General features: G+C 47.8%; 1 protein-coding gene across 1 annotated transcript; it reads right to left on the minus strand.

The window, feature by feature from the left end:
- Positions 1 to 540: 540 nt before the first annotated feature.
- SNRPD1 (small nuclear ribonucleoprotein D1 polypeptide) lies at positions 541 to 9,271 on the minus strand (the record flags this gene model as incomplete). The annotated part of the gene is made up of 5 exons (XM_080714716.1): positions 541 to 617; positions 1,569 to 1,760; positions 3,809 to 3,885; positions 9,004 to 9,063; positions 9,165 to 9,271. 5 exons carry the CDS (start codon positions 9,269 to 9,271, stop codon positions 541 to 543), a joined length of 513 nt encoding a protein of 170 aa, XP_080570842.1.
- Between the last annotated feature and the right edge of the window lie 7,887 nt (positions 9,272 to 17,158).

Raw genomic sequence — 17,158 nt, forward strand, 5'->3', positions numbered from 1 at the left:
AATCTAGTTAACATTTTCTGGAGTTTCAAATGAGAACACCAAAACTACCAATGAAGCTAAAGACACAGAGCCATTAACACTGACAACAAAAAGAACGGCTTCTGATTTCAACTTTAGACCCCATTTTACAAGAACTCATTTCAGAAACACCAGAAAAACGCACTTCACCTGTAACCACATCCCATACAGAGATCAAAGCAGAGCAATAAAACACGTACTCAGTGCATGTGGAATAAAGTATATATTCACCATGAAAGAAAAATTAAAGATGGGCAGAGGGCAGCTGAGCAGAACACACTTGCTTCCTGTGGGAGAGGACCTGGGTTCTAGCCCAGCACTGCAAAAACAGGAATTTAAAAACCGATCATCTAAGAACAGGCCTGCCTCACTCTCACTGTTAACGTCACGAATGCAGAGGAAACCATTACAACACGGATGCAGTGGGACTATACCCACATTTATTTTATTAAAAACTAACAAAACCTGTACAAAAGATGTCCCAAATCATCTATCACTCTGAAACAATAATCTTGAGAGGCATTATCGCCTAGGACCCCCTCTTCCTCTGCCACGACCACGTCCTCTTCCTCTACCTCGGCCTCGACCTCTTCCTGCAACTGAGAAAAAGAAAAATAGCTTAATTTCTCTACTGGTCATCAAAAACATCATTTACACACACCTTTCCCACCTTACAGCTCTTTTAATTTATGGGAGGGGAACTGAACCCAAGAGTATTCTACCACTGAACTACACTCCCAGGCCCCTAACCAATTTCTTATTTCAAGACAAAGTCTTGCCAAGTTGCCTATGTGACACTGAACTTGTGATCCTGACCCCTTGGCCTAAAAAGTCACTGGGATTAGAGTACTGCACTGTGCCCAGCTCCATTAGAGCTATTATTTATTTTTGCAGCACTGGGGATGGATCCCAGGGCATTCTACCTCTGAGCTACACCCCTAGCCCTACTTTTCATTCTTTATTTTGAAACAAGGCCTCATTAAGTTGCAAAGGGCCTCACTAGCTGAGGCTATAGCTGCAAAACTGTGATCCTCCCGTCTCAGCTTCCCAAGTACTAGGATTACAAGCATGCACCACCACACCCAGCGATAGCTGCTATTTAGCAACTATAGAAAAACCTCAGCTTCTATCAGATGTGTTAGACCTCAAAACACTTAACCCTACTATCATGCAGAACCAAGAACTGTTTTACTATTATAGTATCTGTTTCACTTGAATTTATTAAGCTTTTGTCAAGTTTAAAAGTATTTTCTTGGTGAGTGTGGTGGTGCACACTTGTAACCCTAGTACTTGAGAGGCTGAGTCAGGAAGACTGTAGATTTGAAGTCAGCCCAGCAAGTTAACTGTTTAAAAATAAAAAAAGGCTCAGAGGTAGAATGCTTCTGGGTTTAGTCTCCAGTACCAAAAATAAAATAAATAAATAAATATATATGTATTTTTTGGTCTTGTCCCAAATTCTCACTGGATTAAAGATTATGTTCACCAGGCCTGGCATGGATTAGAGTTTGAATTCACCATACACAAAAATGTTCATAATCCTTCAAACTTACCAGCCTCCCTTTTCTTAGACTTCACCTTAGGTTCAACATCTACAAGTAGTGTATCCAGAGGTAAGCTGTCTGGCAGAATAAAATACCGGATGTTATTTCCTCGAATACTCAGTGTTTCCAGCTGCACGGGTTCCCTGTTCTTCAGGGTCATTTTCACAGCCTTCAGATGTGTGTTCATGCTGACATCTACACCTAGCAGGAAAAAGTGGGGCAACTTTTAGCACAATAAAAAGTACCTAGCACTTGGGAGGCTGAGATAGGAGGATCACAAGTTCTGGCCAGCCTCAACTACTTGGGCCCTCAGCAACTTAGTGAGACCCTGTTTCAAAATAAAGAATAAGAAAATAGGCCTGGGGGTGTTGCTCAGAGGTAGAATGCCCCTGGGTTCAATTCCCAGTACCATAAAAGGGGGGAGGCAATTAATCTATCGAGCTATAATTAAGACTATTAATAGAGTACTATCTGTTCTGCTCAGTACAAGCTTCTGTCCATGAGTAAATGGGAATGCCAGGGTAAATAAGCAATCTTGCCTTCATAGGGATGCTCCCAGGGCATGGCGGGAGCCTGGCACGCGTGCTACGTGTGCTCCGGTCCCAGGCTTGGAGGTGTTTCCTGCTGCTCCCCACCATCTCCGTGACTTCCCCACACCACATTTCACCAAGCCATTTTCACTTTTTTCTTTTTTAGTGGTACTGGCAATTAAGCCCCAGGATATTCTACCTACAAACCACACCACCAGCACTATTTGTTTATCTAGAAACAGGGTCTTGCTAAGTTGCTAAAGCTGATCTCAAACCTGAAATCGTTCTTTTTCAGCCTCCCAGTTCTATCATTACAGGCATGGGCCACCATGCCCAGTGCTCTACCTCTAAGCTATGCCCTCAGCCCTATTTTATTTATTTTTTCTAAACAGGGTCTCACTAGGTTGCTGAGGCTGTCCTCAAATGTGGGATCATCCTGTCTCAGCCTCTCAAGTACTGGGATCATATGCCTGACCACCATGCCCGAATTTATTTATTTTTTGCAGTACTTGAGATCAAACCCAGGGCCTTATGTACACACTACTCCTAGCAACCACATGACATCTGAACATATGGGACAACTAAAGACTTACCTCTTGTTTTAGAAAGTTAAGGTCAGGGCCAGGTATGGTGCCTGGGTTCAATCTCCAGTACCACTTTCCCAAAATCATCTCAAAATGTTCAATATTGCTAATTCTCTCCAGGGAAAAGAAGAAAAGCTCCCCTTCTTTCCTAAAATTAATATGCTTGTAGCCGGGCCTGGTGGTACATGCCTGTATTCCCAGTACTCAGGAGGCTGAGACAAGAGGATCGCAGGTTCACAGTCAGCCCCAGAAAGAAGTCAGGCTCTCATCAACCTAGCTAGAATGTTAAAAAAAAAAAAAAGCCAGGCATGGTGGCGCATGCTTGTAATCCCAGACAGCCTCAGCTACTACTTAGTGAAGCCCTTTGCAACTCAGTGAGACCCTGTTTCAATATAAAGAATAAAAACAAAAAGGAGCCGGGCGTGGTGGTGCACGCTTGTAATCCCAGCATTTGGGAGGCTGAGATCGGAGGATCCCGGTTCACGGACAGCCTGAGCTACTTAGTGAGGTCTTCTGCAACTCAGTGAGACCCTGTTTCAAAATAAACAATAGGGCAGGGGGTGTAGCTTGGAGGTAGAATGCCCCTGGGTTCCATCGCCAGTATGGGAAAAAAAGTTTCAAATGTATTTTGAAAGAAACAAAGAAACGGCATTCTTTTTTTTTTTTTTTGGGGGGGGGGGTGGGATGGAACCCAGAGGCATTCTACCTCCGAGCCACACCCCCCGCCGTATTTTTTATTCTTTACTTTGAAACAGGGTCTCACTGAGTTGCAGAGGGCCTCACTAAGTAGCTGAGGCTGCCTGTGAACTGCAATCCTCCAGTCTCAGCCTCCTGAATGCTGGATTACAAGCGTGCGCCACCACGCCTGGCAAGAAACAGCATTCTTAACAGAAAGCAACACACACAGGCATAAAAGGAAAAGGGGTAACACGGGCACATTAGTTTGCTTAAAGCCTAAGTACTTAATAAGACTGATGTAAGGTCAATTAAGTATTTCAAGAAAGAATACAGATCTGTTCTAGAATAAAGATAATGTTAATGAAACAAACACAAAGAATGCTGGTCCTCAGGTGGAGTGGGAGAAAAAGTCCAATGTAAACAAAACAGTGCCATGTAAGCAGTTCAATTTCCATACCTGTAATTGTACCATGGACCTGTGTTCCATTCTTCAGTTCAATGGTTACAGTTTCATGACTCAATTTCATCAAAAACCTAGGAAAATAGGAAGAAAAAAAAAATCCAGAGTTTTCACATTAAACATTTTTTGTCTTCTGGTACTGGAGATTGAACCCAGGGTCAGTCTATCTCCAATCTACACCCCAGCCCTTTTTATTTTAAACAGGGTGTTACTAATTCACTGTGCTCCTCCTACCTCTGACTCTCAATGACTGGGTTTGCTGGGGTGTGCTACCACTGTGCCTCGCTACATAAAACTTTGGTATGGTACTGGGGATTGATCCCTGGGACATTCTACCCCCAAGCAACACCTCCAGCCATTTTTTGTTTCCTTGGCCCCCCTTTTTCTTTCTTTTCTTGGGGTACTGGGGATTGAACCTGGGGAATTCTACCTCCGAACACCCTCAGCTCTATTTTTAATTTTGAAACAGGGTCGCACTAGGTTGATGAGTTTCACTATACTACTTGCTGAGGCTGTCCTCAAACTTGCTATTTTCCTAGCCTTAGGGGGCTTCTCTAAGCAGCTGAAGCTGGTCATGAATCTGTGATCCTCCTATCTCAGCCTCCTAAGTACTGGGATTACAAGCATGCATCACCATGCCCAGCTAAGTTTTTGTTAACAGAGAAAGAAAAAAAAAAAAAGGATGTTTTTCTTAAGTTACTTGTGAAATTGGGTACCTTTTACAAATATAAAAATTTGTATATTTTCTATAAATTCATTATCCATTCACATGATTTACAATGTCCATCAGGCTGAGCTTTTCTTTTTAGTTCCCACCAGTATGCCATTCTTTTATGTATTGGAGATTTTATAAACTCACTGGCATTCTACTTCCCATTTATATCCCAAGTCCTTTTTATTTTGAAACAGGGTATCACTAAGTTGCTGAAGTTGGCCTGGAATCTGTGATCCTCCAGCATCAGCCTCTCAAGTACTGGGATTACAAGTGTGTCCTATCACACCCAGCCAGAATGCCATTCTTTCAACTTTGTGGTTTTTTGTCATACAAACTTTTTTTTGGTGGTACTGGGATGGAACCCCGGGCCTTTCTACCTTTGGGATATAGTTCCAGACCTATTTTATATTTTATTTGGAAACAGGGTCTCACTAAGTTGCTGAGAGCCTCACTAAGTAGCTATGGATGGTTTTGAACTTCCTGTCTCAGCCTCCCAAGTACTGGGATTACAAGCATGCGCCACCATGCCCGACCTGTTATACAAACTTTTTTCTTTCTTTTTTTGTGCTAGAGATGAACTCAGGGGAATTCTACCTCCCTGCTATACCCCCAGTTCTTTTGTTTTGAAACAGGGTCTTGCTAGGTTGCTGAAGCTGGCATCAAACCCGGATCCTTCTGTCTCAGCCTCCCAAGTACTGGGATTATAGGCATGTGCCATCAGGCATGCCCTTCTTTTTTTTTTTTTTTTTTTTAAAGAAGTCTCACTATGTTGTTTAGGCTGGTTTTAAACTCCTGAGCTACACTGACTCATCTGTCTCAGATTCCCAGTGCTAGGAAGATAAGCCATTTGTCACCAAACTGGGCTTATCTATCTACCTACCTATCTACACACACATACATACACACACACACAAACATACCTTTTTGATTCTTTACTTTGTAACAGGGTCTCACTGAGTTGCAAAGGGCCTCACTACATAGCTGAGGCTGTCCATGAACCGCGATCCTCCTGTCTCAGCCTCCCAAATGCTGGGATTACAAGCATGCGCCACCACACCCAGCAAGCTTTTCTTTTTTTTCTTTATCCATTTTATATTTTGAAACAGCGTCTCACTAAGTTGCTGAGGCTGGCCTCAACCCTGCAATAATCCTACCTCAGCCTCCCACATACTGGGATTGCAGATATGCACCACCATGCTGTCTCCATTTTCTTTTCCTTTTTTTTGTGGTACTAGGGTTTGAACCCAGGGGCATTCCACCTCTGAGCTATACTCTTAGCCCTATTTTTATTATTTTGAAAAAGGACCACACTGAGTTGCCAAGGCTAGCCTTTCACGTAGTGGGATTACAGATTTGCGCCACCACATCCAGCTCCATTTAGCCAGTTGTGGCGGTATATGCTTGGATTCTCAGTACTTGGGAGAGGACAGGAGGATCACAGGTTTGAGACCAGCCTTAGCAACTTAGCGAGATCCTATTTTTAAAAAAAAAAAAAAAAAAAAAAAGCCTGACATGGTGGCGCATGCTTATAATCCCAGCATTCAGGAGGCTGAGACTGGAGGATTCCTTTTTTTTTTTTTGGGGGGGGGTGGTACTGGGGTTCCTGGAAGCCCTTCTACCTCCGGTATACACTCCCACGGGCTACACTCCCAGACCTATTTTTTAACATTTTTATGTGGAAACAGAGTCTCAAGCCAGCAAGGCTGGCTCCGAACCAGCACGATCCTCCTGTCTCCGCCTCCCAAGCGCGGGGATTAGATTACAAGCGTGCACCACCACGCCCGGATGGAGGATTCCTTTTAAGGACAGCCTCAGCTACTTAGTGAGGCCCTCAGTAACTTAGTGAGATCCTGTTTCAAAAGCAGGGAGTGTAGCTCAGAGGTTGAATGCCCCTGGGTTCCATCCCCAGACCTGCAAAATAAAATAAAGTAAAATAAAAATAAACCTGGGCTCAGGGTATATAGCTCAGAGTTAGAAAAACCCTTGGTTCAATCCCCAGTACCAAACAAACACAAAAAGAATTCTTCAAGGGTATGGCCTTTATTTAGAATGATGTTTCCCATAATAAGACTGTGAAAATAGTCTCCTATTTTCTTAGTTTAACACTTAGGGTTTTTTTGGTACTGGGAATTGAATGCATGAGCTACTGAGATACATCCCACCCCTATTTTACTTTGAAATAGGGTCTTACAAAGTGGCTGAGGGCCTAAGTTGCTGAAGCTGGCCTGGAACTTGTGATCCTCTGGTCTCCACCTCCCAAGTACTGGGATTTACAGGAGTGTGCTTCCACCCCTGATACACTTAATGCATGTGTAATTCACTTTTTTTGTGTGCAGTGGAGAGTACAAATCTGCCTTAATTATTTTCCCCAATTTATATTAGAGGTAGAACACACTGGGTTTAATCTCTAGTTTATTCTTCATTTTATTTTGTGTGTGTGTGTGTGTGTGTGTGTGTGTGTGTGTGTGTGTGTGTGGTACTGGGGTTCCTGGAAGCCCTTGTACCTACAGGCTACACTCCCAGACCTATTTTTACATTTTTATTTGGAAACAGGGTCTCCTAAGCCAGCACGCGTGGCTGGCTTTGAACCTGCGCGATCCTCCTGTCTCTGCCTCCCAAGTGCGGGGATTACAAGCGTGCGCCACCACGCCCGGCTAATCTCTAGTTAAAAAAAAAAAAACACAGCTGGGTGTGGCAGCGCCCACTTATAATCCCAGTAGTTGGAAGGCTGAGACAGGAGGATAACAGGTTCACATCCAGCCACACCTACTTAGCCAGGCCCTCACAGCTTGTTTCAATATAAAAAATGAAAAATAGGAGCTGGGGGTGTAGATCAAAGGTAGAATACCTCTGAATTTAATCTCCACCAACACACACCATTCATTCCTCATTTCACCTAGGCTTTTGTTCTGCTCGCCTGTGTGATATCTGTTTGGGGATTCCCAGGAGCATTCTACCTCTCAGCTACTCCCCTCACCCAGTCCTTTTCCTTTTTATGTTTCAAACGTTTGTCACTCTAGTTTGCTGCGTCTGGCTAAATTGTCAAGGTTGGTCTTGAACCTATGATCTTCCTGCCTCAACCTTCCAAAGCCTTAGGAAATACTGCAGAGTTGAAGGGTTCACAACTTATTTTCATCTCCTTTATGTGTTTGTGGTACTAATAAGTGAACTTGGGGTACTATATAAGTGAACCTTATAATATTGTGAACCTAGGAGAGCCCGGCATGGCGGCACACACTTCTAATCCCAATACTTGGGGAGCTGAGACAGGAGGATCGCAGGTTCATGGCCAGCCTCAGCAACCTCATGAGGCCCTCTGCAATTTAGTGAGACTCTTATTTTTTTTTTGGTGGGGGTACTGGGGATGGAACCCAGGGGCCTTCTACCTACGGGCTACACTCCCAGACCTATTTATTTTATTTGGAAACAGGGTCTCTTAAGCCAGCCTCAGCTGGCTTCGAACCTGCGCGATCCTCCTGTCTCAGCCTCCCAAGCGTGGGGATTACAAGTGTGCGCCACCACGCCCAGCTAGTGAGACTCCATTTTAAAATAAAAAATAAAATTAGGCTGGGAGTGTAGCTCAGAGGTAGTATGCTCCCAAGTTCAATCCTCTGTACAACATACATACACAGAAAGATCAAAAGGCTGAGAGGTAGAATGTCCCTGGGTTCAATTCCCACTACTACTAAATAAATAAAAACAAAACAAAAGCTAACCTTAAAATACTTTTGTTTGCCGGGCCTGGTGGTGCATGCTTGTAGCCCCAGCATTTGGGAGGCTTAGACAGGAGAATCCCGGTTCCAGGGCAGCCTTAGCTACTACTTAAGGAGGCCCTTGGCTTTAAATGCCTTCTCTAACTCCCTGAAATAGAATGCTGACAACTCTATGCTATCTCAAACATATGAAAAATTGTCTATTACCTGTCTTCAGTAAACACAAAGTCCCAAACTTTCCAGGGTACTCGTATACAGTATACCTGTATACAAGTATCCAAGTTCTTGTATACAGTATAACAGGGGCCCAATACCTGATCCACCAAGTCAATTCCTGACTCCCCAGAAAAGAAACTAAATATTCCCAATTGCTGGCTTAGTTATAACCTTCTGCCCTATGTTCCAGACTCAGCCTCAAGAGAAAGCATGAAAACCAAACCTATATACAGACAGTTCCTAATTAATTATGCAAATCAGCAAACAAGTCATCAGTAGGCTCATTACTAACGCAGTCACAGAAAGCGAGGAAACAGCGGAACTATTTGTTGTCTGTGTAACCAATCACAAGTAACAGAAAAGTTGGGCGTGGTGGCGCCTGCCTGTAATCCCAGCCTCAGCAACTTATCAGGCTTTCAGAATCGTCGAGAGACCCTGTTTCAAACCAAAAAAATTAAACAGGGCTGGAGGCGTTGCTCGGGGACAGATTGCTCCGACATCAGCCTCCAGATGCAGAAGGGCGGAGGGAGTGGGAAGTTCTGCCTAACAGTGGAAGTTTCCTGTAGATCCAAAGCCCACCTTTAACGGAGACTGTCAGATAATCGGCCCTGAGCCCGAAGAGGGCCAAAACCCTTAAAAATCCAACTTAAGAACGAATCCCTCGGACCCACGCCGTTTTGCAAGCAGGGCTCGCTATTTCCAGACCAACTCCGCAGAGCGAGGCCCCGGGAGCGGCTCGCGGCGCACCGGGAGCACCGCGGGCGGCCGAGCCCGCGCCACGATGGGCGCCGCGCCCGAGCCGTTGCAGGCCGCCATGCGGCTCGCCCGCCTCCCTCCCTCCCGCGGCGCGGCGCCCGGGGCCGGCCGGGCGGGCAGCTGCCCCGCGCCTGGGCTCGCCTCACCTCACGAGCTTCATCCTGGCGGCGCCGTCCCCCGCGGGCCCGAGAACGCACAGGAGCCGACGGAGCAGCGAGCGCGCCGGCGGGTGAATGGCCGGAAGCGCTGCGCGGGCCCGGGACGCCGAGCGCGCGGCCGGAAGCGCGGGCGCACTCACTTCCGGCCCCGCCCGCGCGCGGCCCCTGGCGACCGGAGGACCGAACTGCGCCCGCGCGGCCCCTGGCGACCGGAGGACCGAACTGCGCCCGCGCGGCCGCAGGGCGGCGGGACGGGGCCCGGGGGCCGCTGGCGAGCAGGCTTGTTGCTTCCACGCGGCCAGAGCGCCGGCGAAGCACGAAATGCAACTTCCTCTGATCAAAGAGGAGTTCTGAAAGACGCCCAAACGATTAATATTGGTCCAACACCTGAAACCGTGTTTTTTTTTGTTTTTTGGTTTTTTTTGCGGGTCTGGGATGGAACCCAGAGGGATTTGACCTCCGAGCTACACCCCTTGCCCTGTTTTTTACTCTTTATTTATTTATTTATTTATTTATTTATTTATTTATTTATTTTGGTGGTACTAGGGGTGGAACTTAGAGGCTTTCTACCTCCGGGCTATACACCCAGACCTTTTTCTATTTTATTTGGAAACAGGGTCTCACCAAATTGCTGAGAGCCTCACTAAGTAGCTGAGTGAGGCTGGCTTTGAACCCGTGCGATCCTCCTGTCTCAGCCTCCCAAGTGCTGAGACCGGAGGATGGCGGTTCATGGACAGCCTCAGCTACCTAGTGAGGACCTCTGCAACCCAGTGAGATCCTGTTTCAAAATAAAGAGTAAATGCCGGGCGTGGTGGCGCACGCTTGTAATCCCTGCGCTCGGGGTGCTCTAACTCTGAGCTAAACCTGCAGCTTTATTTTATTTTTTATTTTGAAACGATTTCACTAAGTTGTTGGGGGAGGCGTCACTCAATTACTGAAGCTGGCCACGAACCAGCAATTTTCCTGTCTCAGCTTCCCAAATCCTGGAATTTATACATTCTCTCTCTCTCTCTCCCTCTCTCTCTCTCTCTCTCTCTCTCTCTCTCTCTCTCTCTCTCTCTCTCATTGTGTTGAACCCAGTGGCATTCTACCTCCGAGTTACACCCCAACCTTTTTATTTTGAAACAGGGTCGCACGAGGTTGAGTCTCGCTACTTGCTGAGGCTGTCCTAGAGCCTGTGATCCTCCTCTCTCAGCCTCCCAAGTACTGGGATGGATTCCAAGCATGAACTACCACACCTGGCTATATTGTTATTTTTGAAACGGGGTCTTGCTAAATTACCCACACTGGCATGGAACTTGTGATCCTCTTCTATCAGCCTCCCAAGTACTGGGAATGCAGTCACAGGCCACTGTCCTGGGCTAAATTCCTCCTCACGTTCAGCAAGACTTCAGTCGATGAAGATGTCCCTAGACTATGAACACAATTTCAGTATTAAGCCCCCGATGCACATTGCCGGCTACCTTCTCAACATCTAACCCTTTTTCATCCCCAAAGTTCCTAATATTCCCCAGGCATGATAGCACATTCCTGTAATTCCAGGACTTGGGAGGCTGAGACAGGAGGATCGCAGGTTCCAGGCCAGCCTCAGCTACTTAATGAGACCTTGTTTCAAAATTTAAAAAAAAGAAAATTAAGTTAAAAAAAATTTTTTAAAGGACCTAAGTAGCTGAGGCTGTCTGCAAACCGCGATCCTCCTGTCTCAGCCTTCCAGAAGCTTGGATTACAGGCGCGCCACCACACCCAGATTAAATTAAAAATTTTAAAATGAGCTGGCGTGGTGGCTCACGCTTGTAATCCCAGTACTTGGTGATAAGTAAAATAAAAAATTAATGCGAGTAAAATAAAAATAATGTGCGTATGGCGGAGTGTGAAAAACACAAGAGAGGTCCGGTACACATGGCATGTAAAGTTTTAATGGCACGGCTCTCCCGGGGATCAGGGCGAGGCACCGTGGGGCCCGCGCGCCTGTCCGAAGCTTGAGGACGCGGGCTCTCCTTTTCAAGGTATGCATCTCGCGAGATGAGGGTTTACTCGCGGGAACGCCCAATTCTCGCGGGGGTTTCAGCCCCTCCCTTGCCCTGCAGAGGTCATGTGACACAAAGTCACATGAGTGCAGGACCCAACTTATCATCCCGGCCTTTTGATGGTAGGGATAACGGATGACGATTGGACCCTCTAGCTTCTTCCTGCTGTCAAGGGGCGTCGTCAGGGGCCCCAGGCCAGGAGGAGTCAGGAGTCCAGTCCCCCAGAAGGGGGTGCAGGTAGGTGCATAGCTGCAGTGCGAATTGGAGGTTACCCTGGACAGCTTAGTGATGTGTGCTTGAGGAGGCTTGAACAGGCAAGGGCCTTTTCCAAGGGCACTGTTCCAGTGGCCCTCCTGGCCACACAGTCTGATTGGTAGGCGTGGCTTTACCCCACTTCAGGCAGGCTCCTGGAGGTAGTCGTCGTTGCAGTCCTCCACACCTAGGTGGCGCTCCAGAGGGCTGAGCCGCCACCGCCAGCTGAAGGGCAGCTACCAGGGATCTGCTTTTTGGCAAAGTTGGAGTGTACGCTCCATCTCCGCCTGTTTCTCTCTGGAATTAAAACTTAGATGCCATGTTAAGGTTCTGTCAGCTGCGACGGACCTATACTCACAAAGAGCGCGTCCCGGGGCTGGTGTCCGGCAAGAATGGCAACGCAGACTCCCCATGGGCAGAGGGTGTTGCCCCAGCCCCGGCGTTTCCCACAGCACCTAGGGCGCGCCCACGCGGGCCGCCCAGCAAAATTGCAGTCTGGCGCGGGCCAAGATGGCATCACCAGGCAGCGACTATGCGCCATCACAAAATGGCAGCTGACGGGAAAATAAATGGCAGCTGATAGGGGAGAGCATTTGGAGGGATACCAGACTGCTTATAAAAGTTCCTAACTATTCCTGGGCCACCACAACCCATTTCCCAACTCGTATCAAGGCAGACAGGCGCTCAGGGCATCTGCTAGTACAAAGGTTCGACTCCCCATAATTGGTTCACGGGCGGAAACGAAGAACAGGAAATGGGCGTCCCTGATTTCCCTGCTCAATCGTTCGGAAATGGAGGTTAAGAGATAGGGAAGAACTTCTTCATTCCTTCTCAAAACCGGAGGATGACCTCGTCATCCAGAGGGTGGTCCCAGTGGACCAGGGGACAATGGGTCACCAAGCGCTTGGATTTTGGGGTCTCAGTGGACCGGAAGACCCAAGTCTGGAACCCGCTAACCAAGGGAAGGAGGCAGTTTACCAGAGTGAAGTGTTGCCGGCCAGTGCTGGCTGCGACAGAAGCGCTGAGAAGCTGCTGGGGGTGCAGTGGAGCTGGGGCACGCAGATGCTGGTGGCTGGTGTGGATGGCACTGACGGCTGGCACAGGCGGGATCAAACGGTGGCACGCAGGCAGCATGGCTTGTCCAGTTTGCGGCGTGGAGACAAAATGGCTTCCAGGCATGCGGCAGTCGCTGAGGCTGGGCCCCGAGGAGCACCGCCAGTGAGCCTGGCTTGGGCGGGCGAAACGGAGCAGCAGCAGCAAGTAGAGCTACGCCTGGCGCAGGTGACTGTGGCGGACACCGAAGCCGGCTGTGTGCCGCCCAGTGAGCCTGGCTCGGGGCGGGCGGGGCAAACCGGCCAGAGGTCCCAGCGGTGACTGGAGCGCCGAGCTGGAACGGCGGTTTTAGGAGGTCCAAGCAGCAGGCAGAGGTCCTGGCCCGTGCAGGAGGTCGGCAAGCAGAGCAGGTGCCAGCATCACCCAAGGAGCCTGGCTCCGGGCGGGTGGAACTGGCAGCCTGGCGGCCGGAGGAGCCTGCACGCCCCGGCAGTGGTGGCTGTGGCCGCGGTGGCAGTGGAAGATGGCCGTCAGCGCTCCAGAAGAGAGCACGTGGGCGGGAAAAGATGGCCACTGGCTCTCAGCAGAGTGCAGGGCTGGAATGATGGCCGCAGACTCTCAGCAGAGCGCGGGATCAGAAAGATGGCCACCGGCTCTCAGCAGAGCGCGGGGCCGAAAAGATGGCCGTGAGCTCTCAGCAGAGCGCGGGGCCGGAAAGATGGCCACCGGCTCTCAGCAGAGCGTGGGGCTGAAAAGATGGCCGCGAGCTCTCAGCAGAGCTCGTGGCTGGAAAGATGGCCGCGGACTCTCAGCAGAGCCCGGGGCGGGAAGAAGGCCGCCGGCTCTCCCGGAGAGCGTGGGGCTGGGGAAGAAGCTTACGGTCCGGGCAGGCACGGGGCGGCAGCGGCGGCAGTGGTGGGAGCAACACCTGCAAGCAGAGCGCTGGTGTGGGACCTCACAGTCGAGCTGCTGGCAGGTCGGAGAGTCCGGGGCTCAAAAAGAGAGTAAAAATAAAAAGAGAAAACAAAAAAAAAAGGAAAAAAATGGGGAGGGACCCAAGAGTTCTCCCGGTTCGGCACCAAATGATAAGTAAAATAAAAAATTAATGCGAGTAAAGTAAAAATAATGTGAGTACGGCGGAGTGTGAAAAACACGAGAGAGGTCCGGTACACATGGCATGTAAAGTTTTAATGGCACGGCTCTCCCGGGGATCAGGGCGAGGCACCATGGGGCCCGCACGCCTGTCCGAAGCTTGAGGACGCGGGCTCTCCTTTTCAAGGTATGCATCTCGCGAGAGGAGGGTTTCCTCGCGGGAACGCCCAATTCTCGCAGGGGTTTCAGCCCCTCCCTTACCCTGCAGAGGTCATGTGACACAAAGTCACATGAGTGCAGGACCCAACTTATCACTTGGGAGGCTGAAAGAGTAGGATCATGGGTTCACGGCCACTTCAACTACTTAGTGATCCACAATTTAGTGAGACCCTGTTTCAAAATAAAGACAAAATCTGGGCTTGGTAGCACACGCTTGTAATCCCAGCTTTTGGGAGGCTGACACAGCGTGATCCTGGTTTGCAGACAGCTTCAGCTACTTAGTGAGTAGTGAGGCCCCTTGCAACTCGGTGAGATCATTTCAAAATAAAGAATAAAAAATAGGGCCAAGGATGTAGCTCGGAGGCAGAACGCCCCTGGGTTCCATCCCCAGTACCAAAAAAAATAAAAAATAAATAAAAATAGGGCTGGGGGCATAGCTCAGAGGTAGAATGCCCTGGGTTCCATGGTTCCATCGCCAGTAACACACACACACACACACACACACACACACACACACACACACACACACTGCGATTACAAGTATGCACCACCATGACCAAGGGGAACTATTTTTTTACAGCACTTTTTTCCCCCCCAATACTGGGACATTCTTCTTTCCCCTCAGTTAATAAACTGACTACAGCCAGGTGTGGTGGTGCACGCTTTTAATCCCAGCAAGGGGGGGAGGGAAGAGGGACTAAGACCTAAGGATCGCGGTTCTCAGACAGTCTCAGCTACTTAGTGAGGCCCTCTGCAACTTAGTGAGACCTTGTTTTAAAATAAAGAATGAAAAGTAGGGCTAGGGTGTAGCTTGGAGGTAGAATGTCCCTGGGTTCCATCCCCAGTACTGAAAAAAAATTAAATAATTAATTAAATAGGGCTGGGGGAGTAGCTTGGTGGTAGAATGCCCCTGGGCTCTATCCTCAGTACCTCCCCTCACAACACTTCTATACCAAAAATAAGCACATATGGCTTCAGGTGATCTGATAGTGTAAGGATTCCCTATGCTCTTGACTGAGGCTACTAGAATAGAATAGATCACTGAGCGGCAAAGGCCGAGCCTGGTACAGAAGTGCATGTCTGTCATCTCAGTCCTTCAAAGGCTGAGACATGAGGATTGCAGGTTCAAGACCAGCCTTAGCAAGTAGTGAGACTCTGCAAAGTAGTGAGATCTTTCTTGTTTCAAAATAAAAAATAAAGCTGGGCAAGGCTGAGTCCGGAGAATCTCAGGTTTCAGGGCAGCCTCAGCCAATTACTGAGACCCATGAACGAAAAAATCAAAAGGAGCTGAGGGTGTAACTTGAAGGTGGAATGCCTCTAGGTTCAGCCCTCAGTCCTACAAAAAAATTGATTAAAAATAAAACAAAAAAGAGCTGGGGGTGTCGCTTGGAGGTAGAAAGTCCTGCCAGCCCTATTTTTATTCTTTTTTTTTTTTTTGAAACAGGGTCTCACTAAGTTGAAGAGGGGCAAATAACCAGCTTTAATCGGGCCACAGTTTACTCCTGAGTTTTTCCTCATTTGAGCATCTTTTAATGTACATCAGGGACTGGGTGTGGGCATGCGGACAGTGGACAGGCCTTTTCTAAGGCACACAGCTTATGATAATGTGGGGACTGTTCTCAGCCACTGGGTGTGGGCATGCGGACAGTGGACAGGCCTTTTCTAAGGCACACAGCTTATGATAATGTGGGGACTGTTCTCAGCCATCAATTCCCAGCCATGAAATCGCACCACTAAATCGCCAGGCAGCTCACTGAGGTTTTGTGGAAGACCTTTTTTTTGCAGTACTTAGTATGAAACCCAGTGGCCTTCGACCACCCAGCTACACTCCTAAACCTGTTTTTTTTTTTTTTTTTTTTTTTTTTTCAGCACTAGGCATGGAACCCAGGGGCATTCTACCTCCAAGCTACACCCCCAGCCCTATTTTTTATTCTTCATTTTGAAACAGGGTCTCACTGAGTTGCTAAGGGCCTAAGTAGTAGCTGAAGCTGTCCTTCAACTGAGATCCTCCTGTCTCAGCCTCCCAAATGCTGGGATTACAAGTGTGAACCACCACACCCAGCTTTTCCCTTTATTTTGAAACAGGGCCTCACTAAGTAGCTGAGCCTGGCTATGAACCTGTGATTCTCCTGTCTCAGCCTCCCAAGTACTGGGATTACAAGCATGTGCCACCATGCTCAGCTGTGAAAGGCATTTTGTTAGCAAAACATCAAGTTTGCCAGGTGTGGTGGCTTACACTTGTAATCCCAGTACTTGGGAGGCTGAAACGGGAGGATCAGTGTTCGAGAACAGCCTCAGCTACTTAGTGAGGTCCTCTCTAACTTGGTGAGACCTTTTTTCAAAATAAAGAATGAAAAATAGGAAGCCGGCCGTGGTGATGCACACTTGTAATCCCAGCATTTGGGAGGCTGAGACAGGAGGATTGCGATTCCTGGACAGCCTCAGCTACTATTTAGTGAGGCCCTTTGCAACTTAGTGAGACCCTGTTTCAAAATAAAGACTAAAAAATAGGGCTGGGGGTGTAGTTCAGAGACAGAATGCCCCCGGGTTCCATTCCCAGTACTGCAAAAAAATAAAAAAGAAAGAAAGAATAAAAAATAGGGCTGGGGTGTAGCATGAAGGTAGAATGCCTCTGGGTTTTATCTCCAATACTGGAAAAAAAATTCAGGCCTCACAAGCTTAGGGCACAGGCAGGTGGGAGCCTGGAAGGATGGCAGGAAGGTGAAACAGAAAGCGCTTTTAGAAGCAATGTGAGAGCCACAAACCTTTGTGATTGAACAAACCCTGGGTTCTATTTTTAGAGGTTTCAAAGACACTGCTTTGTCTGAAGCCTGGCCCTGCCTAAATCTGCTGGAACATTCTACGGTTTATTATTAAAAAATACAGTTTTATTTATTTATTTATTATAAAAATTTATTTATTTATTATAAAAATCTATTTATTTATTATAAATAAAAATTTATTTATTTATTATAAAAATTATTATAAAAATTTATTTATTTATTATAAAAAAAGTTCTGTCATCTGGTGTGCCAGGGAATTGTGCAAGGAGGGTGACAGCCTATGTTTTATGGATAAGCTGAGGAGCAGAATAGGGGAAGGAGAGAGAAGGGTCAGTCAGTCCTTGGTCCTTACAGGTCAAAGGC

The sequence above is a fragment of the Muscardinus avellanarius genome (genome assembly GCF_963383645.1).
Source record: "Muscardinus avellanarius genome assembly, chromosome: 17".
In the NCBI taxonomy this organism is placed as follows: Eukaryota; Metazoa; Chordata; class Mammalia; order Rodentia; family Gliridae; genus Muscardinus; species Muscardinus avellanarius.